The sequence below is a fragment of the Carettochelys insculpta genome, chromosome 21, assembly GCF_033958435.1.
Source record: "Carettochelys insculpta isolate YL-2023 chromosome 21, ASM3395843v1, whole genome shotgun sequence".
In the NCBI taxonomy this organism is placed as follows: domain Eukaryota; kingdom Metazoa; phylum Chordata; order Testudines; family Carettochelyidae; genus Carettochelys; species Carettochelys insculpta.
Window position 1 is genome coordinate 18,061,005 of NC_134157.1, and position 24,801 is coordinate 18,085,805.

The 24,801-nt window shown below is 47.8% G+C and overlaps 1 protein-coding gene across 4 annotated transcripts in view; it reads left to right on the top strand.

Annotated features, from left to right (window-relative positions):
- The window catches only part of COL5A1 (collagen type V alpha 1 chain), a 302,011-nt gene that overhangs the window by 272,327 nt on the left and 4,883 nt on the right, over positions 1-24,801 (top strand). For 3 of the 4 annotated variants that reach the window (XM_075015471.1, XM_075015474.1, XM_075015473.1), the window contains exons 62-65: positions 706-964; positions 2,510-2,622; positions 6,548-6,616; positions 17,772-18,005. In XM_075015471.1, the coding sequence (XP_074871572.1) occupies positions 706-964; positions 2,510-2,622; positions 6,548-6,616; positions 17,772-18,005 (675 nt within the window). Of the gene's footprint in view, positions 1-705; positions 965-2,509; positions 2,623-6,547; positions 6,617-6,671; positions 6,741-17,771; positions 18,006-24,801 lie in introns of all 4 variants that reach the window. The other variant, XM_075015472.1, reaches the window with a different exon arrangement.

A 24,801-nucleotide genomic window follows, 5' to 3' on the forward strand; every position in this document is an offset into this window, starting at 1 on the left:
TGAGGGATCCTTGATAAAGATGCAGCATGCAGTGTGTCCATACCAAGGAGACTTAGAAACACCAGGGGAGGAGTGGAGGAAAGTAGGCTGAACGGAAGCTGAAGAGGTAGGTATGCATGGAAGAGCTCAACCCAGAGGCTGAAGGTGAAGCATCTTTCTTGGAAGAGCTTCCACCTGGGATGGATGTTTTTAGCAGCGAAAGCCATTTGCACAACTCTGCAGCCCTATTACACAGGTTGAATGCCTGAGCCATGTATGGTGACTTACAAGTTTCTTTAAAACTTGTAGAACTCCTGGCCAGAGGATGTTGTGAAGCCCAAGACTAGAACAGGGTTCAAAAAAGAGCTACATAAATTCATGGAGGATAGGTCCAACAGTGGCTGTTAGCCAGGAAGTGCAGGGCTGGTGTCCCTAACCTCTGTTCGTCAGAAGCTGAGAATGGGCCACAGGAGCTGTATCACTTGATGATTCCCTCTGGGGCACCTAGCATTGGCCACTGGCAAAACACAGGATACAGGGCTAGATGGACCTTTGTTCTGACCCAGCATGGCCATTCTTATGTTCACAATGAACTTTTAAGACCTTCCGTATGCACATGTCCTGGGGTGGTGAAGCTTCCTGTCCCAAGCGCACCATGATCATTCCCGTGGCTCTTTCATGTTTTGCCTGCACAGCTAACATCACATGTGTTTTTCTACTGCCAAGGGTCCTCCTGGGGAAGTCATCCAGCCCCTGCCTATGCGGTCTGCCCAGAGGACCAAGCGACACATTGATGCAAGCCAACTGGTCGATGAGGGAAACACTGACAACTACATGGATTATGCGGATGGCATGGAAGAGATCTTTGGCTCCTTGAACTCTTTGAAACTGGAAATTGAGCAAATGAAGCATCCTTTGGGCACTCAACATAACCCAGCTCGTACCTGTAAGGACTTGCAGCTGTGCCACCCTGACTTCCCAGATGGTAGGTTCTTGGGCAGGGGTGGACACTACTTTCTGATGTGGGTGTTACTCCAAGAATTTGCAAAGTGGTCGGGGGCTTCACTCTTCCATGATGTTAATGGAGAATGTATGGAGTCTGGAACAGAGGTTGAGTTCAGAAGGGAGCTTGGGGTAAGGGACTAGTGAGGAGGGATTTGTGATGCAGGAGATAGTTGTGATCTGGAGCAGGGGACTGGGATATACAGGGTCTGGGAGCAGGTGTGGGTGCAGGACGGGGGCAGAGGGTTTGGGTTATGTGACATTGAGGGAACAGGAGTAATGGGGCAGCAGAGGTTTGGGGGAATTTCAGAGGCAGACTCTGGCTGGGAGACTTACCTGGGTGACTCCCTGGCCAGCATCCCAGCAGTTTTCTTAGGCAGGGGCCATGTGCTCTCTAAAGAGCTGTGTGCTGCACGGATGGGGGTGTTTCATGTACTGCCTCTGCTTCACACAGGCAGCTTCCATTGGCCAGAAACCAGCCAATGGGACCGTGTTGGGAGTGGGGATAACTCACAAACCTTCTGTTCCCTCCCCCGCATGCTCACAACTGCCGCAAGACAAACAGAGCCCCACAGCCACTTTTCTCAGGAGTACACGGGGGCAGGGCTGGTCTGGAGCCTGCCTGAGGTTCTTGGGGCTGTGATGTGGGGGACTAAGACCACGCAGAAAGGGAGCTCAGCAGAGTACTTATATTTGCACAGCCCTGTTAATACAAATTGCAGCTAGTAAGAAAACAGGATTTGTATTTTCCTGCAAGGCTGAAGGGCAGGGGCTCGTCACAAGAGTCCCTCGTCCAGTTGTGCCCTAGGAGGTGTAATTGGGCCAGAGAGCCTCATCTGTAGAGGAGAATGGGAGCAGAAATCACTGAAACTGCAACTCCCACAAGGCATCACAACACCATTTTGAATCAAAATACTTAGGTTTTTAGCCAAAAATCGGGGTGTGGAGGCAGGGTGGTGGTGTTCAGGCATTCTGGTTTTCAATAAAATATTGAAGTTTTCCATGGAAAGAAGACACTCTGTTTGTGAAAACTTTTGTTTTGTCAAAACCCAATTTTGCCACTGAAAGAATGTTCTGCTGGAAAATATCTCACCATCTCTGCTCTAGATCCAAATCGTCAAGGATGAAGGACTGTATAGATATATGCCGAGGGCCAGATTGTGGGTCTGGTCCCCAGAGACGCTATAGCTATCCCCTGTTCCAACAGCCCCTAACAGGTGTTAAGATTAAACCAACATTTATTTGGAAATTTCCCAGGTGCAAACAAGGCTGCAGTAGGATCACCATACTGGTGTTCCAGCTTTGAATTTGTAAGGATGGCACTGTTCCCCTTTACATGTTGACCCTGGAGCCTTGTTATATGCAGGTCTGTATTACTATATAAGGAGAAGCGTGTTGGCTGGCCACATGTATGTAATACAATTCTATCCTTGGGATGGAAATAGGTGGATTTGGTGCTAAGGAAGTTGTGGAAGTTCTGATGAATTCTTACTTCATATAGGCTAATCCCTTTTCCTCCTACTTCCAGGTGAATACTGGGTTGATCCTAACCAAGGATGCTCGAGAGACTCTTTCAAAGTTTACTGTAACTTCACAGCTGGTGGGGAGACCTGTATCTTCCCTGATAAGAAATCTGAAGGAGTAAGTTCTCCCAAACTGTACAGTTTTCCCCTGAGAATGGTAATGGAGTGTTTACTATTGTGCATCTTTGTAGCCAGTCACCTTGATCAGATAAACTCAACAATGGAAAGTGACAATTAAAGATCCAATACATTTTGTTAATGTCAGATTCAAGATTGGTTTTGGAATGTGTTTACTGAGCACATTTCACTGAATGAGTAAGCACTTTTTACACTGCCTTAGGACATGGTTTGATGATCTCTCAAGCATGATGAATGCTGACAAGTTAATTTTTTTTGCATTGCTTTACACAGGCAAACTTCTCCATCATTTCCTCTATTATAGTTCACCATGAGGTGCATTTAATCTACTCTTTTTATCCCCAGTTCAGTAGCGTCTGCTGCTGTGATGGTTTTATCCCTCAGCACTGCTGGTTTCTTCTTCTACCTTGACTGAGTCTACTGACACAATGGAGAAATGTTGATCTGCTGTAATTTCTCCTGTTATTACTGTTGAGTGCTTGGGTGTTCCAAACTACTGTTCCTAGGATCAGGACAGTTCGTGGCATTCAGCTGGTACACAGGGCAGTTGTAGACTGTTTTAGTTAATGTGCAATGATATGCATTGTTCTCCCATCCGCATAGTTCCCAAGACCCTCTTGCTTAACTCGGTCAGAATGAACACTTTATTTTTGAGGGCCAGTAACATCCATTTGAGCCTGACAAGTTTTCTAAATGTCTTTCAGCTGCAGTAAGGTATTCCTCATTGCCCCATAGTCATCTGTTTTATTTTAGGATGCTGATGATCACGTGTAAAGACCTACTCTTGAATTTAGCTTCACGGCTAGGTGAATGGTATTTCTACCAAGGATTGTGTCAGTGCCACCGAGAAGGTCTTTCCAAGTGACAGATGGGTTAGGGTCTAGACAAGAAAGATTCATCACTCCTAGGGAACCCTGTTATAAGCTGTTCACCTGCTGAGTTAATTTCAGTCCTTGGAAATACACATCAGCATGGGACTGGTGACGTGCAGAATTTCTCAGCAATTCTTTTGGGGTTGTTTAAGAAGATACATTTCTTCATGACTGGATAACAAGCCATGTGGATAAGGGGAGAGTAGTAGCTGTGGTATACCTAGACATTAGTAAAGCATTTGATACAGTCTTTCATGACTTCACCAGTAAACTACAGAAATGCACTGTAGATGGGACTGTTATAAGGTGGGTGCCTATCCGTTCTTTTTTGGCCTTCATAAATGTGATTGAACTGGAAGGCACCTTGAGAGGGTATCAAGCTCAGTCCCCTGCTCTCACAGCAGGATCTATCACCATCCCTGAAAGATTTTTTTTTTTAAATCTAACCTGTCCCAGACCTTTGAAAGGCCCCTCAAGGACTGAGCTCATAATCCTGGGTTTATAAAGCCAATGCTGTACCCACTGAGCTATTCCCTCCCACAGTCTCAGAGAAGAGTTATCAGTGGTTCACCATCATGCTGAAAAGGCTTAAAAATTGGGTTCTTCGGGGATCAGTTTTGGGACTGGTTCTGTTGAATATCTTCATCAACCATTTAAATAATGAGATAGAGAATATCCTTATGAAGTTTGTGGATGATACCAAGCTGGGTGGGATTGCAAGTGTTTTGGAGAATAGGTTTACAATTCAAAATGATCTGGAGAACCTGGAGGAATGGTCTTTGGTAAATAGAGTGAGGTTCAATAAGGACAAATACAATGTACTCAATTTAGGAAGGAACAATCAGTTTCACACATACAAAATGGGAAGTGACTGTTTAGGAAGTAGTACTGCAGAAAGGGATCTAGGGCTCATAGGGTACTATGAGTCAACAGTGTGATACTATTGAAGAAGAACCACAGGCATCATTCTGGGATACATTAACAGGAGTGTTGTAAGCAAGACAGAAGAAATAATGCTTCTGCTCTCCTTTGTGCTGATTAGGTCTAATCTGGAATATTGTTTCCAGTTCTGGTCACCGCATTTCAGGAAAGATGTGGAGAAATTGAAATACATTTTTTTCAGTTTGGAAAAGAGAAGGCTGAAAGGGGACATAGTAACAGCTTTCAAATACCAAAAAGGGTATTACATGGAGGAGGGAACAATTATTCTCCTTAACTGATGATAGGACAAGAAGCAATAGACTTAAATTGCAGAAATGGAGGTTTAGGTTGGACATTAGGAAAAATGTCCTAACTGTGAGGATGGTTAAGCACTGGAATGAATTGATTCTAGAAGTTATGGAATCTCCATCATCGGAGACATTTAAGAGCAGGTCTGATAAATATCTGTCAAGGATGATCTAGATGGTGCTTGGTCCTGCTGTGAGTGCAGGGGACTGGGCTGAGTAACCACTTGAGGTTCCTTCCAGTTCTATGATTCTTTTTCATGTTAGACCAGCATTGTTCTCCTCCAGTCACAGATTATTAAGCTATAGAAAGCTGAGTATGATTTTGTTGTTTTTCAAACCCTTACGTTGTTGACTCTGCAAATAGATAATGTTATTGCAGTACTCCTAGTAGGACTGATATTTTATCACATATTCTGGCATAAGCGAGAAAAGAATCAAGCCTATAATATTCCACATGCAATAATGAGACTGTCTACCTCATTAGCATTAATTACTTGCATAGGTATTTGAGTTACTTTTGTTATGGGCTGCTATATGGCCGTCAAAATGTATCCCATCTTGGTGCATCCACAGCATGGCAAAAAGGCACCCTTTCATCTTACAGCTCTCATCCTACAAATGAAAGAATAATCCCTAGGCAACTATATTTTGTTCTGATGCTGTCCTTAGAGAGAGTAAAAGCAACAGCGAGGAAACTTTTGGAATAATAAGGGACTAAACATTGATGCTATCCCTTCTTCCTCTCCCATTAAACAATCCCTTGTTCTGACTGAAAAGAAAGAATATTCAAATTCACAGCTGTAAAGGCTCCTCCGGGAAGGATGGTTTGGCAACTCCATCTCCTTCTCAAGGTCACAATTCGGATCATTACAGACTGCTCACTTTGGACTCCACCATCTATTCTGGTTCACTGCCTGCCAAGGACTACACAGTCCATTTGCAGTATGTTATGAGTGGTCACTCACTAGAAGCAGATGATGGTGTTTGATTGATTCTCCTGGTATATTCTCTTCCTGCCCCAGCCATCTGGATTTGACATTGGATTGACATCAGCCTTCTCCAGTCTCAGTGTTGCTTTTCTGCCCAGCCTCCCTCCCCAACTCCCATGCAGACAATGAATCACTCACTACTAAGGCTATGTCTACACTAGCCCGCAAGAATGACTCACTCAGGATTGATTTTTCGGGGTTTGATTTCACACGTCTGGTAGGAACGGGTGAAATCGACCTCTCAGGGGACACAGTTGACCCCATACGCCTCGCGAGAGGCAAGGAGTAAAGGAGGTCAACAGGAGAAACTCTCCTGTCGACCCTCTTCAGAGTGGACTGCCAGGTAAGTCGATTGCAGATACATCGATTCTAGCTACGCAGTTGCCATACCTAGTATTGCATAGCTGCAATCAACTGTCATTCCCTACTGTAGACATAGCCTAATACTTTTCTCTCCTTTTTTGCCATCCACCTGTGAAATGTGCTGCCAGTTTTCTATCAGCAGACATCTAGAAAGTACAGATCATTTGCCTCTTAGCAATGAAAGGTGGTATGTAGGCAATTTAGACCTGAGGGCAGCAGTGGAATGTCCTAGCCCCAATTCAAGCAGCGAGCATTGTAATTTAGAAGTGTTCAGGACCCTAAGGCTCAGTTAGTATTAGCACTGTATAAAATTTAAGAAATTGTACATGTGTTAAAGAAATTTGGATGTTTTCAATGAGATAGACAAACCCAGGATGTACAATTGAATGTAACCTCTTCTTTCTTTGTTTCTGTCTCTTTTTTTCTCTTCCGCTTTGCTGTCCCCAATTTAGGCTAGAATTACTGCTTGGCCAAAGGAAACCCCAGGCTCCTGGTTCAGTGAATTCAAGCGCGGTAAACTGGTAAGAGGCACCCCATCGCTTTCTGTTTGTCTTTAACCCATCTCATATTTTACAGAGCAAAATGGCCCGATGGCCCAAAGAGCAGCCTTCCACATGGTATAGTCAGTACAAGCGAGGTTCCTTGGTAAGTGGCTAACCTTGGCCCTCCAGTCTGACTCCGAGCACATCAGCCACGTCCGCTTTGGTTATGGCCAAACTGTTTGCACTCTGCATGTTGGACTAATAACCATCATAGGACACGATTTTAAAAAAGATTAAGGTGGAACGCTGACTAAAATATATTGGAGGCACGTTCATAGGACCCTCTATGGGGGAGGAAATGGGGTGTCAGCCCCAGTTCTGCAAGGCTGTAAGCACATGCCTGGTGTGCGAACAGCCAATGAAATTACTCACATTCTTAACACTAGGCATTTGCTTACATAACTTGCTGGATCAGAGCCCCTGAAAGGAGCTGGTGGCTACTGCAGTGTGCTAGTCAAAGCTAGCAGCTGGAATTGGCCGTGGTCCTGAAATCGAATAGGTCATCAGTATGCTACCAAAATCTACTAACTACAGCCTAGATCAGTGCTTACAGGCTGCAGTGATCGGATCTACAAGAATACTAGGCTTAGCCAGGAATTCTTTTTTACAAAGAAGATTTCCAATGGAAAAATGGGAGTTTTTCCCCTTCAAAATGTTAATTATTTTCCGTATTTCAATCAATTCTAAGAAATAGGATGCATAAGGTATATAAAAAAGTACTAAGATTAGTTAACCCACTGGAGTTAGATCCTTCAGTTTAATGTGTTGCTACAGGTTGAACCTCTCAAATCTTGAACTTTCTCATCTGGCAACATCTGTAATCTGGCGTGATTTTAATTAGCCAGGCAACCACTTATCAGGGGTGTTGCCAAATCTCCCACGGTGCCATAAAGTTTGTTTGCAGTCACCAGTCGTGGCGCTCAGTGTTCTGTGCTGTTATTTAGCTGTAATTTACCCCTGAATGTCTTCTAAGAATGCAGTAAGCAGTGGAAGTGTTGGTAATTCTGCTAGACAATATTGACCTCCTGTGGTCCAGTAAATTCTCTCATCTGGCACCTGTCAGGTCCCAGTGGTGCTGGACAAGAGAAGTCCAGTCTTCAGCAGAAGTCTCCCATTTCCCCCACTACCTCTGTTAGTCTTGGAAAAAAGGAGTACAACCATTGAAGAAGGATTTGAAAACATCCACCTATTCTCTGAGTCTTTGGAGACTAGAACTTGGCCTAAACAAAATTAAAGCTTAAAAGAAAGAAGAATCTCTGTCCCTTAAACAGAGCACCCAAGGCAAAGGGAATTGAAAAAAGGTGGAAAACATGAATATTTTATGAACAAACATCTGCAATGGGGGTTCTTCTTCAAGTGATTGCTCATGTCCATTTCAAGTTGGGTGTGCGCGGGCACACGCCCAGTCATCCAAAGCTTTTTGCCCTAGCCAATAGCCATAGGGTGAGTGCGGTACCCTCTGGAGTGGCACCGATATGGTGACCAATATATGCACCGCCCGACACCCTCCTACACTCAGTTTCTTCTCACCACGTGCACTGCTCAAGGGCAGGAGGCATGTCCATTGAAGCTGGTGCAGAGCAGTAGCCTGCAGTCACTGAACTTGCCCTCAACACCAGAGGCTTTTCGAGCAGCACAAGGACTTCAGCAGATGATGGTGCCAGGTCCTTTTCTGTCTATGGAGGTCAGGCACCATAGCAATGAAACAGCAGGATCGGGGCTTATGGCCGTGTCACCAGCGCCAACCCTGCACTCATGTTGACGCTGGCACCAACACCGTATTTGGTGCCAAGTGCTCCAGTGCCAACCCAACAGACTGCAGGCCAGTTTCAGGTGCCCTATACTCCAGCAGAAGCACCATCCTCAGCACTTGTGACATCGGCGCTGACTCTGATGGTCCCACCATGGTTGTCTGCTTCTGAATCGGCCTCAGAGTCTTGCTCCTTTTACTCAAGCTCCGGACGGAGTGGAGGTCGAGAAGGTTCACACCATAGTCATCACTCAGATGATATGGGTTGGCCGCTGGCTTTGTGGGTGACTCAGTTGTAGCCCTTCTGGACTCCAGGGGCATTTCACGAGGCGCAGGGCCAGGCCGTTGGAGTGCCTATAACGGTGCTGGTGACCCCACCAGATCCTGCACTCAGCACCGTTGGTGTCACTGGGTGCCCCATCACCAGAACAAAGACAGGAAGCAGCGGTCATTGTGGAGCTGCTTGCGTCTACTTTGTCGGCATCGACCTTGGCACTGTTGTCAGTGCTGTTGCAGCGGGACTGGACCAATTTGGTGCTGGCGCCATCTGTAATTGTATCTCTGGTGCTGATGGGGCAGGTACCAGTCCAGGCACTGGCACTGGCTCAAGTGCAGAGAGCGGTAACAGCGCTGTTTGTGCCACCTGTGGTGGGGTTTTCTGGCCAGCCAGTGTCTATGCCAGCTCCACCTATGGTGCCCTCTGGTTTGCCCATAATATCCATGGGGAGCCCAGTGCCTGAACAGGTCACTACTGCCCTTCCCCTCCAAATGGAGGTTCAAGGGCTATCATCGTCCTCCCCAGATGAGGCAGTGGCAGGCTCATCGGCCTCACCTGTATTGGGAGGATGGCTGGGCATTTCACCAGCTCCTTAAGAGAATGGCCCAAAACTTGGGGGTGCAAGTGGAGAAGGTCTAGGATGAAATGGACCTTGTCATGGACCTTTTGTCCTCCGCAGGCCCCAGCTGGGTGACTCTGCCCATAATCAAAACAATTGCCAATATGGCTAAAACGGTTTGGCAGACCCCTGCTTCTACCCTTCCTACAGCCAGTAGGAATGAGAGATGGTACTTTGTCCCATCCCAGGGCAGCGAATTTTTTTCATGCATCCCCCACACACCCGACTCCCTGGTAGTGGAGACTGCTAATCATAGAGGGCGCCCAGGGTTCCAGGGTCCCTCCCTGAAAAATAGAGAAGCTAAACACTTGGACCTCTATGGGAGGAAGTTCTATTCAATGGGAGGTTACAATTAAGAATCACTAACCGGCAGGCTCTGGTTAGCAGGTATGCTTATAATACAGTCAGCACCCTGTTTAGGTTCTCTGACATGGTGCCACCTAAAGCCAAGTAGGATTTCACAGTCGTGGTAGTGGAGAACAAACTGATTTCAAGGGCAGCCCTGCAGGCAGCCCTGGATGCTGCGGACGCTGCCACGAGGGTTATGGCCTCCAGAGTGGCAATGTGCAGCGGGGCTTGGTTGCAGGTTTCTGGCCTGTCTCATGAGTTCCAGCAGAGGATCCAGGACCTCCCCTTTGATGGTCCTACTCTATTTTCAGTTAAGACAGATAAAAGACTGCATAGTCTGAAAGACTCTAGGGCCACCCTCCACTCCTTAGGCCTGCATGCACCTGCCAGGCAATGCAGGCATTTTAATCCCCATCCTCAGCAAAGACAGTTTCCGCAACCACAAAGGGATGGCTGTAGAAAGTGGAACAGGATGGGCAGGCGCTGTTCAGGCCAACAATCTCAAGGCCACCCAAAGGGCCCCCGGGGACCCAAGCCTCAGTTTCGATGGCACGACCGGGAGCGTAGAGTCGATCTCACCCACTCCAGCCTCCTCACTTTTTTCGTTTCTCTTATCCCTCTTTTACCATATGTGGTGCATCATCGTCACAGGCCAGTGAGTCTGGTGTATGGTAGAGAGGGGATATGCCATCCAGTTCTCTTCATACCCTCCTTCCCAGTCCCCTTCCCTATCCTTCTTCAGGGATCCCTGTCAGGAGATCCTGTTACGGCAGGAATTGCAATCCCTCTTGCTCTCTGGGGCCATAGAAAAAGTTCCTCCCTAGGTCAGGGGACAGAGGTTTTATTCACGGTATTTCCTAATTTCAAAACCAAAGGGGGGCTTGAGACCCATCCTGGACCTAAAAGGTCTCAATGAGTTCGTGAAAAAGATACAATTTTGTATATCCCTGGGTCTCACACTCCCAGTGCTGGAGCTGGGAGATTGGTTCATGGCTCTTGACTTACAGGATGCATATTTCCATATTTCAATCTACCCTCCTCACAGGAGGTTTGTCAGGTTCATGGCAGATGGAAACCATTATCAGTTCACAGTCCTGCCTTTTGGTCTGTCTGTGGTCCCAAGGGTCTTCACCAAATGCATGGCGGTAATAGCAGTGCACCTACAATCAAGCTCTTCCCAGACTTGGATGACTGGCTAGTCAAGGGTCGTTCCAGGGAGCAAAAGGTTCAGCATGTATAGTTGATCTGTCAAACCTTTGTAAGCCTCAGTCTCTTGGTCAACGAGGCAAAGTTCCATCTCGGTCAATAGAGTTTGTAGGGGCACCACTGGACGCCAGGTGTGCCAGGGCATTCCTGCCAGATGACAGGTTCAGAGCCATGGGGATCATCATCCGAGACATCTTGGCAGTTCCCACCACAACAGCCAGGGGCTGCCTGTGTTTGCTGGGTCACATGGCTTGGAATGGTATAGGGTTAGGATTTTAGAAGGGCGCTGGCCTTCTATATGGATAGGACTAGGCCCTCTAGAAGGACGCAGCAACTTTTTTTGGCAGTTGCTGATAGGATGAAGGGCCTTCCAGTTTCCTCACAGCAGATTTCCTCCTGGATGGTGATGTGCCTCAAGGAGTATTACAAGCTCACGGGGGTTCCTCCCCTGGCAGTTAGGACACACTGCACAAGAGCGCAAGTGTTGTCTGTGGTGTATTGGCACAGGTGCCTATCCAGGACATCTGTAGGGTGGCCACCTGGTCCTCAATTCATACATTTGCTGCACACTATGCTTTGAAGCAGCATGCATGAGAAGACTCTGTGGTGGGAAGGACGGACCTGCAGTCTGTTCAGGGCTTCGACCCCACCTCCTAGGCATTGGCTTGTATTCACCCAACTTGGAATGGACATGAGCAATCACTCGAAGAAGAAAAGACAGTGATTTGTTCTGTAACTGGTGTTCTTCAAGACGCATTGCTCATATGCATTCCAAAACCCTCCCACCTTCCCCACTGTCGTAGTAGCCAGCAAGAAGGAACTGAGTGGAGGACCTGGGGGGGAAATCAGGTGGTGCATATATCAGTTGCCATATCAGTGCCACTGCAGGGAGAGACGCACCAACCCTATGGCTACTGGCTAGGGCCAAAAGCTTCCAGTGACTGGGCGTGCACCAGCGCACACCCAACTTGGAATGGACATGAGCGACATATCTTGAAGAACACCAGTTAGGGAACCAGTAACAGTCTTCTCTCAGCCTTTTAATTCCTGAGGCCCCCGACATCTTATAAAAATTCCTTGCCTTGCCAGGGCCGCAGCTGTTTTTGTGCACACGCAGGAGCTTAAACCCCACAGCTGGCATTTGTGGGTAGCAAGCAGGGCATCTGCCCATGGTTCCATGGAACAGGGAGCTCCTTGAAGCTTTGTTGCTCAGGCTTCTGCCCTGGGCCACAGCAAATCTAACATTGGCCCTGCTCTCTGGTTTACCACCTGAAACTACCTCACAGCCCTACTGGGACCCAGGTTGAGAACCACTGATCTCCCGTATGTGCTCCAGAGGCATTGGGAGCTGGTACATAGCTGCACTTCTTGGAAAGTTGAAATCTACGTTATAAGAACTGCATTTGATGGAAATGCAGGTCAGTCCCCCTGGGTCCATCAGCTTTGTTTGTTTGTCTTGTTGTGGAGTGATTTGCATGGACAAGGCCATTCACACGAGAGAGAAAGAGAGAGAGCGCTCCTGAATGTATCTCAGGTCTGCTTGCGCTTGTGAGCAAGCAAGTAATGAGCTCTGTCAAAATCAATAGGATTTGGGAAGAATACACGCTGCACCAGATCTTCAGCACCACTGAAGTCATTAGGGCGACACTGATTTGCCCTAGCACAGGAGCTGATCTATTGTATGTATTCAGCCTCTCCTTCCTCCCTCCACCCAGAGCCAAGCTGGGTGTGCCTCCTGGAACTTCCTCTGCAGGCTTTTGCTGCAGGGAACATCAAACTTCCACCTTAAAAACCTGCCGGTATACAAAGACACGCCCTTCTTTTTTCAGGCCACATTCCTTGTCACTAAGCGCTGAACACTCTGATTCTGGCCCTGAGAGAGCAATGGGTTCCATAGCTGTTCCTGCAGCATACACTCCAAACAGTAGGTTGCCCCCCATCCTGCCCTTCAGCCTCTTAGCATCTCAGGAAGGGCCGGGGGAGGGCAATTGCTCATGATTTAACCTCAAAATACTTCACTAATGAAAATCAGTATCTGATCCTCTGATTCCTTTTTCAGTCTGTTGAGTCTGAGCCGCTCCCTTTAAGGGCTGCATCACTGGTGTAAAATTTTGGATTTGGGCTTTTATTTGGTTCTCTGCTGGGAACATCAAAGCTATTTGGAGCCCTTTCTCTGTTGCTGTTTTCTCGCTTTGTCCCTATGCTACATTTCCTGTTGAAAAGAGCCCCCAGCACCTAGAAGACTGCCCCAGTGTTAAACATGCGACCCATAAAAATAAGGCTTTGAAGGGTTTTAAGAGGGTTTTAAGAACACAGCCAATTTCAGTAAAATGGATGGACCAGGATGCTGGTGTGGGTAAGTGGTGCGATGGTGGGTTGAAATCCTGATTTAAAAATGGAAATAAGTTTGTTGGGTCTCTTATAAGGGTCCGGTCCTGCTTTTGTTAATGTCCATAGCTAGCTTTGCATGGAGTAAGTGCCTTGGGGGCTTCATTGGCGGCTTCAGTCCAAGGCAGATGAAAGCCATGGCAAGGCTCTCTGTGAGTGGGAGCTGCAGGTACTCATTGCCACTGAAATCACAGCCCACCTACGGAGGTGGTTGGAAAGGTACCAAAGGGCCCAGTTTCCAAAATGCTCGTTTTTCTTTCAGGATAGCTTCTAGAACCCCCAGCTCAAGAAGGGCATTAAACAGAAAAAAAAATCATCAGGTGTGATGTTCCCGTCCCAGACGCCCTTACCCACTGGTGAATATCACTGAACTACAGACAGATCACAGAGTTAATTCTTACCACTTCTTAGTGATAGACTTAGTTGATAAAGGGATAACCAATCTTTCCTTGCATGGTGCACACTCCCATTAGAACTAATTATGCTTTATACTGATCCGAGCCCATAATCATTTATTGCTATATGGCGTCGATCATGAACTGTTCTGATAATGCCTAAATAGGGAAGGGACTGATTCTACAAAGCTGCCCTCCCATGAGAAATACCTTTGCACATCACTTACCCCATTGGCTCCAGTTGAAGGGCTTCAGAATTGGACCTTAGGGGAGCATCTGAAGAACAGCATCTCTGCCTGCTTTGAAGGGATATTGCAGGACAAGGGCAACGCCAGCTTTAAAAAAAAAAAGAGAGAGAGAGACCAAGTGCAATTGAGAGATGCATATCACTAGCTCTGTATGCCCCCTGAACAGGTGCTGGGCAGTTAGCACCTGTGTTCATCTCCTTCTATATCCTGGTGGCTCGCTCCTGTTTCCCCATTTGGCATGCATGGCTTTCTTCTGTTCAGTCATGTTTAACTCTCAGGAGGAGATGCGCAGTGGGATCCTGGTGTGAGAACCGGTTGGTATATATATATATATATATGTGTGTGTGTGTGTGTTTATATTGGTGGTGGTGTTATTTATTATTATTACCTCTTACTGCTGATTTTATCGTCCGGCTGTGAATCTCTCCTGCTGTTTACAGCGTGTCCTGTACCTTGAAGTTTGATGATACCACAAGGAACGCTGCACTGTGTGCGTGTCTGAGTTTTTTTCCAGATTGTTTCAAAAAAAGAAAGTGACTGTCTGCAGATCACGTTTATAAGTGTCCAATCTTTTGGCTTGGCCATGACAGCTGATGCTGCCTCTGTACAATTAATTTCAAGTCACATTGGAACTGGGTATATTGTGCATTTGCTCACCTGGCTGTTGATAGCCTTTGACCCTAGTTCCCAGCCTTTTCAGTAACATGGCACACTTCAGTGAGACAGACAATTCTACAGCACATCCACTTTTTAGTTATGGCGGGGGAGGAGTGCAAGCATTGAAACCATGTCCTAGCTCCAATAAACTCCTGCCCTCCCTCCATCCCCCTTTGCCACAGCGGGAAGATGGTCTGGGCTCCCCGCCAGCCTGCTCGGGCCAGGCAGAAGCATTCAGCTGCCTCCCAGTGTAAACAGGCTCCTGTGGGGTGGGTATTTTCCCCTCGCAGCAGCTCTGCAAAGAGCCACAGTGAGGGGAAATTGACAAACCTCGTGCCAGCTGGGACTCGGGCAGCCTTCAGCTTGAGCCCCAGCTGGCATGGAGTCATCAAGCCCCACCCCCAATGGTGGCTCTGCTGAGGGGAAATTGTCACAGTTTCACGGTACACCAGCGTGTCACAGGACACCAGGAGAAAAACACTGGCCTACAGGACAAAGTCACAGATGCGGATGAAAAGGCTTCCAGAGCAGAATTGCTTTCAGAGCTATCAAAATGGCCAAGCTGTAAGATGCTGTAGGGGATCCACATAGCTGTGTATGGCAGGATATATATTGCACTCCCCAGGGGGCGAGGAGATTTTCATGCCTTTATGTGGAATGGGCACTAATGGGAAAAAGTAAATGCACAGCCGTATTTTTCACCCCATGCAGGGAATAGCTTTAGAAATTACAAACCCACAGGCTCCTTGATGGGATGTGGTTCCTCACCAGAGCTCAGTGGCTTTGCCTGTCTTTGCTCGAGGCCAGAGGCAAAGGGGAAGGGCCAGGGCAACCTGCTTACACCCTAGCCCCTGCCCCACCTCTTCCCCCAACCAAGGCAGCCGGAGGGACCAACAGGGCTGGGGTTCCGGCGGCGCCTGCAGTGGATGTCCGGCCACTCCCCAGCTCACTGGCAGCAGCAGGAAAGCGGAGCAAGGCACTGCCAGCTCACGTGGCTCCCCTGGCTGCGTGGCTCCGCATCTCACCAGAGGCTGAGGGTGGAGGTCGTGCCTCTGCCCCAAGCATCATAGCCAAAGGAGCACAGCAAGCTTGGGCCACCTTCCTCTGCTTCCCTTGTCACTGCCAGTGACTGAGGGGGCTGGGCCCCTGCTATTGGTGCCACACCGCCGTTAGTCCTGCTGACTGGCCCCTCCTGCCCACAGGGTTTTGGGAGAATGTGATTCCTCATCCGTTCACTGCATTGCCACCTGCTCCAGGCCCGGTGTGTCTGCATCCCCCTCTGCGTCTTTTCTGCTTTCTCTCTCCCCCTCCTCCCCAAATTGCCTCTGTTTTTCCCTTCCCTGCCTACCTTATCCTGTCACCCTCTGGGGTCCTCTAGCTGCTGTCATCAACCCATACATCCCTGTTCCTGCCCATTCCACGCCCGTGGTGCCAATTGTCCCTTTGGTAGACACTGAGGCTTTTCTTGTACGCATGCTGTTGTTGGGCTTTTTGGTGCATTTGAGCTAGGAGCTGCTGGTGTTTCCATCCCATTCCCTGGGAGTCCCAGCACGACTGGGCATGTAAAAGTGTCAGAAGCGTGAAAGGTTCAGTCTCATGAGTCCCTGCTGAAATGCACAGCAGATTTACCCTTTACTCAAAGGCCAACCTGGCCATGCCAGTTTCTAACCCTGGCACTGCTGGCATGGCATACGTTCCAGCATCACGGTACAGCAGAGGTGAAAACTGAATACCTTCACTTCCTTGTACCCTCAGAGTTAGCAAATGACAGGTCGTTGAACACTGTTGAAAGATTCCCCCTGCAAAACCTCTGCATACACAAAAGCCCGTGCAGGCAGAGGAAGAGGACGCATCCCTAGTTGTAAACAGGACTATGGCTACTCGTGCCAGGAATAGGATATCTCTGTGAGAGACTGCAAATCAGTTTCAAAGGTATTTGATGGGGGAATGCCAGCTCCTGGTGGAAATGGAGGGAAAAGCCCATAGAGCATATATCACAAGCCTCTGTGGTGCAATGGATCACGCACTAGACTTCTAGCATGATTGTAGAGCAAGTTATTCAAAGGTTGTGGGTTCAAGTCCCACCAGGGTTGCATTTTGGGGCTGGACTCAACCTCCTGAGGTCCCTTCCAGCCCCAGGACTTTATGATTCTATGAAAGATGTCTTCAGGATCAGCAGATCTTGCATGCAAAGCTACAGAAGAACCTAAGAAGCTTAATTCATGTCTACAGTGTTACCTTTAGCAAACTGCTTCAGGTAAAGGGTTTTTCTGAAGCCCTTAGTGTTGGCCTAACTATGCCGTCATTGAAATCAAGAATAACTCTCCCCATGGCTTATGTGGGATCTGAGTTTGCTGAGCCCCAGTCATCATATTGACGTTTTTCCAACCATTCAGAAGTCATTGAAATGCCTTACCCTTTCACTGCACACCCCACTTCTGCCTTAGCTTTTTTATTCACAGATGATCTAGAATGGGGGGTCTGCTGCTCTGGAGCCACAGGTGGCTATTTAAGGACTCCTTTGTGGCTACCGACACTATAATTGCAAAGTAAAAAAGCCCCTCCTCATTATCTTTGTTAAATGGTGAATGCCCTACAGTAAACATGAATTTCATTACAATTTGTTGTGTGTGCACTGTTCTTAAAACAGGGGTTACAAAAAGTACGGTTTGATGTTATTTATTAAGGACCATCTCGTAGTCACATGCATTGCGGCTCTTCAGTTATTGGATTTTTTACCAAATTAAAAAAAAAACCTCTTCTCCCTATTGTGGTTGCTGACCCCTGAGCTAGAATCAGCGGGAGAAAGAAAATTCCCTTCAGAGCAATTGCTGATACCCAAGTAATGGCAGCAAAATGCTGGAGGCAGTCCAGTTATAGAACATCATAACCTAGCAGGAGCCTATCATTTGACCTTGCCATAGTATAGAAAAGGCCTTGTGCTTGTAGTTTGGTGTAGGAATGAGGTGAAGTCCTAATCCCCCAGACCAAGAGACGGTCTTGGCTGTCACGTGTGCTCATTCTGGGAGCTGTAGTGGATTGCAAGTGCCCATCCATGGACAGGATGATAAGAATGGGTAGAGATGACGTGGAGGGCAGTGTGCGAACTACCAATATCCATTTCCCATGAAGGGATTAATCCTCTCGTGGAGTATTTTCAGCCTGTAGCTCTGCATTGGCTATTTGAGTTGTGCAGGTCCCCTCCCTGCCTCCTATTTCCCCTTCTTTGTTTTCTGTTTCTCTCAGCTTTCCTATGTGGATTCGGATGGCAATCCCATTGGAGTGGTGCAGATGACATTCCTGAGGCTCTTGAGCGCCTCTGCCAACCAGAACATCACTTACAATTGCTACCAGTCTGTAGCATGGCACGATGCCACCACGGGCAGCTATGACAAAGCCATCCGCTTTCTGGGCTCCAATGACGAGGAGATGTCCTACGACAACAACCCGTATATAAGGGCTGCCCTAGACGGCTGTGCAGTAAGTATCCATGCATTTAGTGGAATCTGGCTAAGTAACTAAATCTGGTGGGCTGGTATCCAAGTCTTAGGGCATTTTGTTCCCCACTCTGCCACTTAGTGTATGATTTTTGGGGAACTCAGTTCAAAATTTTTGGGGCCTCCCCTGATTTTGGTTGTTTTGGTTTTGAGGTTCCAGACTCCAAAGACTTGGGCCTGATGTATTACAGGTCCTGAGAAGTTAGTTTGTACTGTCTTCAATTAGGATAGGGAGCTTTCAGTACCTATACTGAATTCTCAGTGGTTCTCGTTAGGCGCCTAAAATCAGGAAAGCAAGCAGACAGACTTGCAGGGCCTTGGACAAGGTTGGGGAGGGGCAGCTGTGCATTCCCAGAAAGGGCAGGACCTTGGGTGGATGGGGTGGGGCTGTAAGCAGAAGGGGTGGGGCCTTGGACGGATGGGGTGGGGCTGTAGGTAGAAGGGGCGGGGCCTTGGGAAGATGGCGCAGGGCTGTAGGCAGAAGGTGAGGCCTTGGCGGGATGTGGCAGCGCTGTAGGCAGAAGGGGCAAGGCCTTGGCCTGATGGGGCAGGGCTGTAGGCAGAAGGGGTAGGGCTGGGGCAGCCAGCTGTCCACACTACCCCGAGTGCATCGTTCAGCACAGCATTCTGGCAGTGATTTAAAGTCCCTGGTGCTCCACCCACTACCACTCCTGCAAGAGCAGCCGGGAGTCCCGGGTCCTTTTCAGTTACCCAACCCTGGGGCAACTACCCCCTTTACCCTCCCCAGTCAGTGGGCCTGCCTAAAAATGAGGCACGTAAAATTAGCAGCCACTTCTGACCATTTTCACCCTAACCTCTCGATGGCTCCATGCACTCATGTGCAAAGGCGGCAGTAATTCCCAGCCTCCCACACAGGAGTTTGTTACATCTTCACTGGGTATCTTGGAAACAGTTTGTTATATGATGGCACACAAGCAGGATTCCACCTAGAGGTTAGCTCTGCAAATCTGTTGTGAAAGGCAAAGTGTTAAACACAGGTGGTTTCATTTTTCCACTGCGTGCTGCCACACCCAGCTCCCCACAGTGGGGAGTGGTCTCACAAGGAGCTTTCACATCTGAAGCATGCAAGACTGTTGGTATTTGCTCTGTGTCCTAACCTAAAGGGACTGTGTGACTGTGCACGTCTGCTGAATGAGTTCATATTTTGAAATTAACAAAGGTGCTAGGAAGTGAGGATTCCTTTGCTCAGTGCTTGCGCCCTGGCTGTAGGGCAGTCTTAACCAAGGAAGCCTGGATCTAGTGGTCAGAGCATTAACTGGGGTCATATGAGACCGAAATTCAGTTCCTTGCTCTGTCATGGACTCCCTGTGTGATCAGGCAGAAGTCTCTCTGTGCTTCAATATTCCTTCCGTAAAAGTGGGGTAATATCAGTGCCCTGCCCTGTCCTGCTGGTACGTAAAAGTGTTAAAGGTATTCCAAAGCTATTTTAATAGGGGCCATTTCCTGTAGAAATACAGATTCTGAAGACAAAACTTCTACTGGAGACAAAAAGTGTAAATACAGCTGCCTAAATTTTGCTCACAGAAATAGCACACACACCTCACCTGTTGTTTTATGTAAGCAAGTATCAATGCAAGGAATTAAGCTGTGATTCATGCAGGTGTAGGTATGCAGTTATTTTTGCATATAATTGTGGGCTATTTGCTGGCACATATTTTGCAGACTCATCTTAGGTGCTAAGGCCCTAATAAACAAGAGTTCAGGGCCAGATCTTGCAGTTTCACTACCCATAATGGCCGTGTCTACACTAGCCCCAAACTTCGAAATGGCCACGCAAATGGCCATTTCGAAGTTTCCTAATGAAGCGCTGAAATGCATACGAGCAGATGGGAATAAGGGGACTTCGAAGTCGGCGGGGTCCTTTCGAAAAGGAGCCCTGTCGGGACGAGCCGCGCGGCGGCAAGCCGCGTCAATTTCGAAGCGCCGCGGCTGCCCGCATGCTAATGAAGCACTGAATATGCATTTCAGCGCTTCATTAGTAAACTTCGAAATGGCCATTTGAGTGGCCATTTCGAAGTTTGGGGCTAGTGTAGACATAGCCAATTCAGGCCAAAGTTTTAAGTATACTGAGCTCTTCGTTTGACAGCTAAAAAGGGGCAGACTTTCAAAGGTGTTAACCTTCCTGTATCTCCCTTTGTGCCATTTATTTTTGAACTCAACTGGGTGCTGAGCTCTTCTGAAAATCTGGAGTCCACTTTTGGGCACTGAGCCCTTCTGAAAATTGCAACTATTTGTCTGAACATGTGGTGTAGTGTTTGCCAAGTCCATTCAGGCTGAGACTCAGTTTGCTTAAGGTGAGGGAATATGTAAAACCTCTCCTTCTTCTGCAACTGGGAATCCACAGGACTTAAAAGAGAAAAAGAAAACAGAGATGTCTAATGGAGTGAACCCTTCATTGAATTTAAGAGATTAAGTGAATCCCATTCAAAAGCTGGAGTGTTTTTCCTGTTGAAACAACAAGGGAAAATTCAGTTAGAGTCACTAATACTCTTAATGCTGCTGCAGAGACAGAGTTCATCCCACATCTGAAAACACTCAAAAGCTACATGGGGAAGTTTATTCTCAAGCACTCTGTGTCTCTTGTCAATATGATGTGCCTTAGAAAAAATCACCCCATCTCACTTTTCTTGTATTAAGTCTGAGGGAAGCTGGAAGATCACGCATCACCTATTGAAAAGCTGCTGTGCTCAATGAAAAACATAACACTTAGAAATTGTTTTGCTCAGGTGTCCTATGTATTCTACATTTCTTTCCTCTATTCTTTCTGCAGCTAAGGATATTTGCAGAAAAACAATCCCTCTTAAGAGTTGATATGCCTCTGTTGGTGTTTATTACCATAAACGTGGTACCGTAAGTTATTAGAGCAATCAGTTTGGATGTCACAAACAAAGAACATGATGAGAAATAAACAGCAAGAGCCTTAAGAGGTTGTAACTGGTGGCTGTCATTGCCATTACAAAGTACCTCGCACCTGGGGATTTATTGTGCTAGCTGATGTTCCTTCTAATCTTTTCCATCCATGTGCAGAATAATTTTTCTCCTCTGCACACCAGGGCATGTGTGAATGTGCACTACCAGTAGAAATAAAACCTATCTGTGGGCACTCTGCTGGGCAGCAATTGAATTCCTCCCCCTAAGCAGCCGTGCAAGCACCCAGCTTACAGGGAATGCTGGTGCTAGCCACAATGCAGACAGACATTTCCAGGCCCAAAGAACTTACGGTCCAACTAGGCCAGTTGTGGGAAGGGAAATGGGGGGAGAGAGAAAGTGACTTGACCAAGGTCGTCAGCCAGACAGTTGCAAAACTAGGAATAGAACCTGAAGCTTGGGCCCGTGGGTGAGTTATTGGACCGCACTGCCCCTAATGAGATGGGCTTTCAAAGGTCATTTCTCAGGTTATAATGTGCTGTGCTAGCATACTTGAAAATACAGGTTGCATCTCTCTGGTCCGGACCTGACCAGTCCCGAGCCAGAGAATTTGCCAGACCAGGCAAGGTCCCCTTCCAGGGACCCACAAGCACCTGCTTCGGTTGCCTCCCAAACCTTCTTGCCCACCTGCTGTGTCCTGAGTGGTCAAGTCCTACTGTGGGGTCCCCTACTGCCCTGGCCCATGCCACTGCAGGGCTGCTGCAGGGCTCCAGCCCCACAGAACTTCAGCCTCAGCCCCCACACTGCTGCTGCAGGGCTCTGGTCTCCCACATTCACTGGCCTCTGGCCACAGTCCTGAGCTCTGGCTAAGCCTGCACTGCCCCAGGGCTCCAGCCCCAGATGCACCCTCCCAGGGCTGATTTGCCTCATGCAACACTCCGGCCCTAGACTGGACTCCCATGGGCTGTAGCCAGGCTCTGGCTCCTGTCTCTTGGGCTCTGCTGAACTCTGGCCCACCAGGGTTCCAGCTCCAGCCCTTCCAAGGCACAACTTCAGCGTCTGCTAGACTCCAGCTTCTGCTCTGGCCCCTGCAGGGCTCCAGCCCCAGCCCCAGCCCTGCACTGCAGTCCTGGCCTGAGCCCCTTGCTGTGGGCTGCCAAAAAGTTCTGGCCCCAGGCTGCCCACCTCCTTGCAGGTGGCACCTGTCTTTCTGCTCCAGGGTTCTCTGGTCCAGGAGCATCCAAGGGGTGTTGCCAGACCAGACAGAGCTGGTTTTCAGAGGTACGACCTGTAGTGTGAAAACAAGAAACTATTCAAAACAGAATGGGTCAAATCCTGGGGCAGTGTCAATCACCAGGCTCCACTGGCTTCAGTGGGACTATGCCAGTTTACACCCACCAGGCGCTTGGCCCTGTTGTTTATTTTTCCGTTTTCCTGCCTGCAGCAACAGCAAAGGTTATCTTACCATGTTATTTATTATCTATACCATGCCCAGAGACCGTGTCTACACTAGCCCAAAACTTCAAAATGGCCATGCAAATGGCTGTAGCGCTGAAATACATATTCAGTGCCTCATTAGAATGCTGGCAGCTGCAGCACTTTGAAATTGAAGCGGCTCATCGCTGCATGGCTCGTTCAGACAGGGCTCCTTTTCAAAAGGACCCCGGCAACTTTGAAATCCCCTTATTCGCATCTGCTGTTCGGAATAAGGGGATTTTGAAGTTGCCGGGGTCCTTTTCAAAAGGAGCCCCCTCTGAATGAGCTGCGTCAATTTCGAAGTGCTGCGGCTGCCGGTATTCTAATGAGGTGCTGCATATGTATTTCAGCGCTTCATTAGTAAACTTTGAAATGGCCATTTGCATGGCCATTTTGAAGTTTTGGGCTAGCGTAGACGTAGCCACAATGAGGTTTACCAGTTTTGAAATAAGGGATCCGCTGTGTTAAAAGTATTTCAAAATAGCTGTTGCACTGTGTAGACACGAACATAGTTGTTTCAACATGGGGTGGACATGGTCCCAACCCCAAAGTACTTACCTTCTATAGCTAAGTCTACACTTAATGGAGATGTGAACAGTCTGGACACTGCATGGCCAGCTAGCACAGGTATGAATAGCAGTGTAGACAGACAATTCCAGAGCTTAGGTACGGGCAGGTGTGCACTAGACCCGAAAGTCAATCCTAGATATGTAATTTCAGGTACAATAATGAGAATGGTCTAGGTTAGATGTTAGGAAAAACTATTTCACTAAGAGATGGTGAAGCACTGGAATGGGTTACCTAGAGAGGTGGTAAAATCGCCGTCCTTAGGGGGTTTTTAAGTCCTGGCTTGACTAAGTACTGTCTGAGATGATTTAGTTAGAGTTGATCCTGCTTTGGGCAGGGGACTGGACTTGATGACCTCCTGAAGTCCCTTCCAGCCCTAGGATTCTATGATTCCATGACTTATCTGGCCATCTTCGCTGAGAGAGGTCAATGGGAGAAACTTTCCTGTCAACCTTCTTTATGCCTTTCTAGAATGAGGAGTACAGGGGTTGACTGTTGAGGCCTGATAGTTCAATTTTGTGCGTCCCCACCAAGTGCGGGAAATTGAACTCCAGAAGATCAGGCCTGAGCAGGTTGATCACCGGAAAGTGTAGGTGTACCCTAAGTCAAATCATGTGCCCTACACCTGAACCTGTCGTGCGTGGATCCTCCATGGCTTTCTGCATGCAAGCAATGCCTCCTACAGCTATAGGGCTATTTTAATAAGGTAGTATCCTGCTGCCTCTTTCCTACCAGAGCTTTCCCTGACTGCAGTGAAAGCCTCAGCAGCAGGGCCCTCCGCCCCACCCTAATCAGATCCTTTCGCTGTGGTGTAAAGCTGTGCAGAAAGTGTCCAGTCCAGCCTGCTACCTTCTAGACATAGCCTCTTGACCTGGCTTTGGTGAATTTGCAACACTGTGATCCCTATTCTGCCACACACGTCAGAGCCACCCAATCCCTGGGTATCTACAGGCACAAGGAATCAGGACAAAGTTTACGTACCTTTGAGGCTTTAAATGGGGTATGGACTGATGCTCAGCTTCCACATGGGGAAAATTCATCTTGCAGCATGCTGGGCACCCTCAACACATTAGTATCAATAGGAGTTGAGGGCACTCAGCTCCTTGCAGAAACAGGCCATGGGTTTACTAAGGCAAAGCCAACAAGTTCTTAAATACAGTTCTTGCCAGACTTAGAGGACTGAGTCCTAGCATTTGAACAGTAATGACCCTGTAGCATTGTCCCAGAATTCCTGTGGAAGCTGATCTAATATACACTCCTGCCATGATTCATACTGGTCCAGCAAACACCAAAGGAATTCCAGAGCTGATGTTTGGGCTATTAGTTGAACATTTTTTCACTGATCTTATAGCCCTGGCTTGGTTGCTGTGATATAGCCTAGCCTTGTGAGACACACAAATCAGAAGGGACAGTAGAGCAAAAAAGCCCCTCCATAAATTCACTTGTTTGTGCAGCTTTATATGCCCAGAGGTGCAATTCTGCTCTTCTAATAATTATTTATATTTCAGAAATAACACTATGCCAGCAAGCCTGATAAAAAGGCACTATAGCCTGGCGAATTCCATCAAACTTTAACTGTGGTCTTTTTTGCTGGTGCTTGGATAGCAGTCAAACTCATAAATTTCAGTTAAATTGCACACATTTGCTCAGCAACCCAGGAGCATCCTCAGGAGGTAAAACAACCAGACTGCAGCCGCAGCAATTTTATTGGTCTCCCGTCCCAGCTCTTGCACATGTTGAAGGCCAAGTTAACATCGTCACATGAACTGAGCGCTTGCTTATGCTCCTGTGGAGTCTGTTCTCACTCCAGTAACCTCTCCCTGGTTTTTGTTGAACAGTGGTGAATT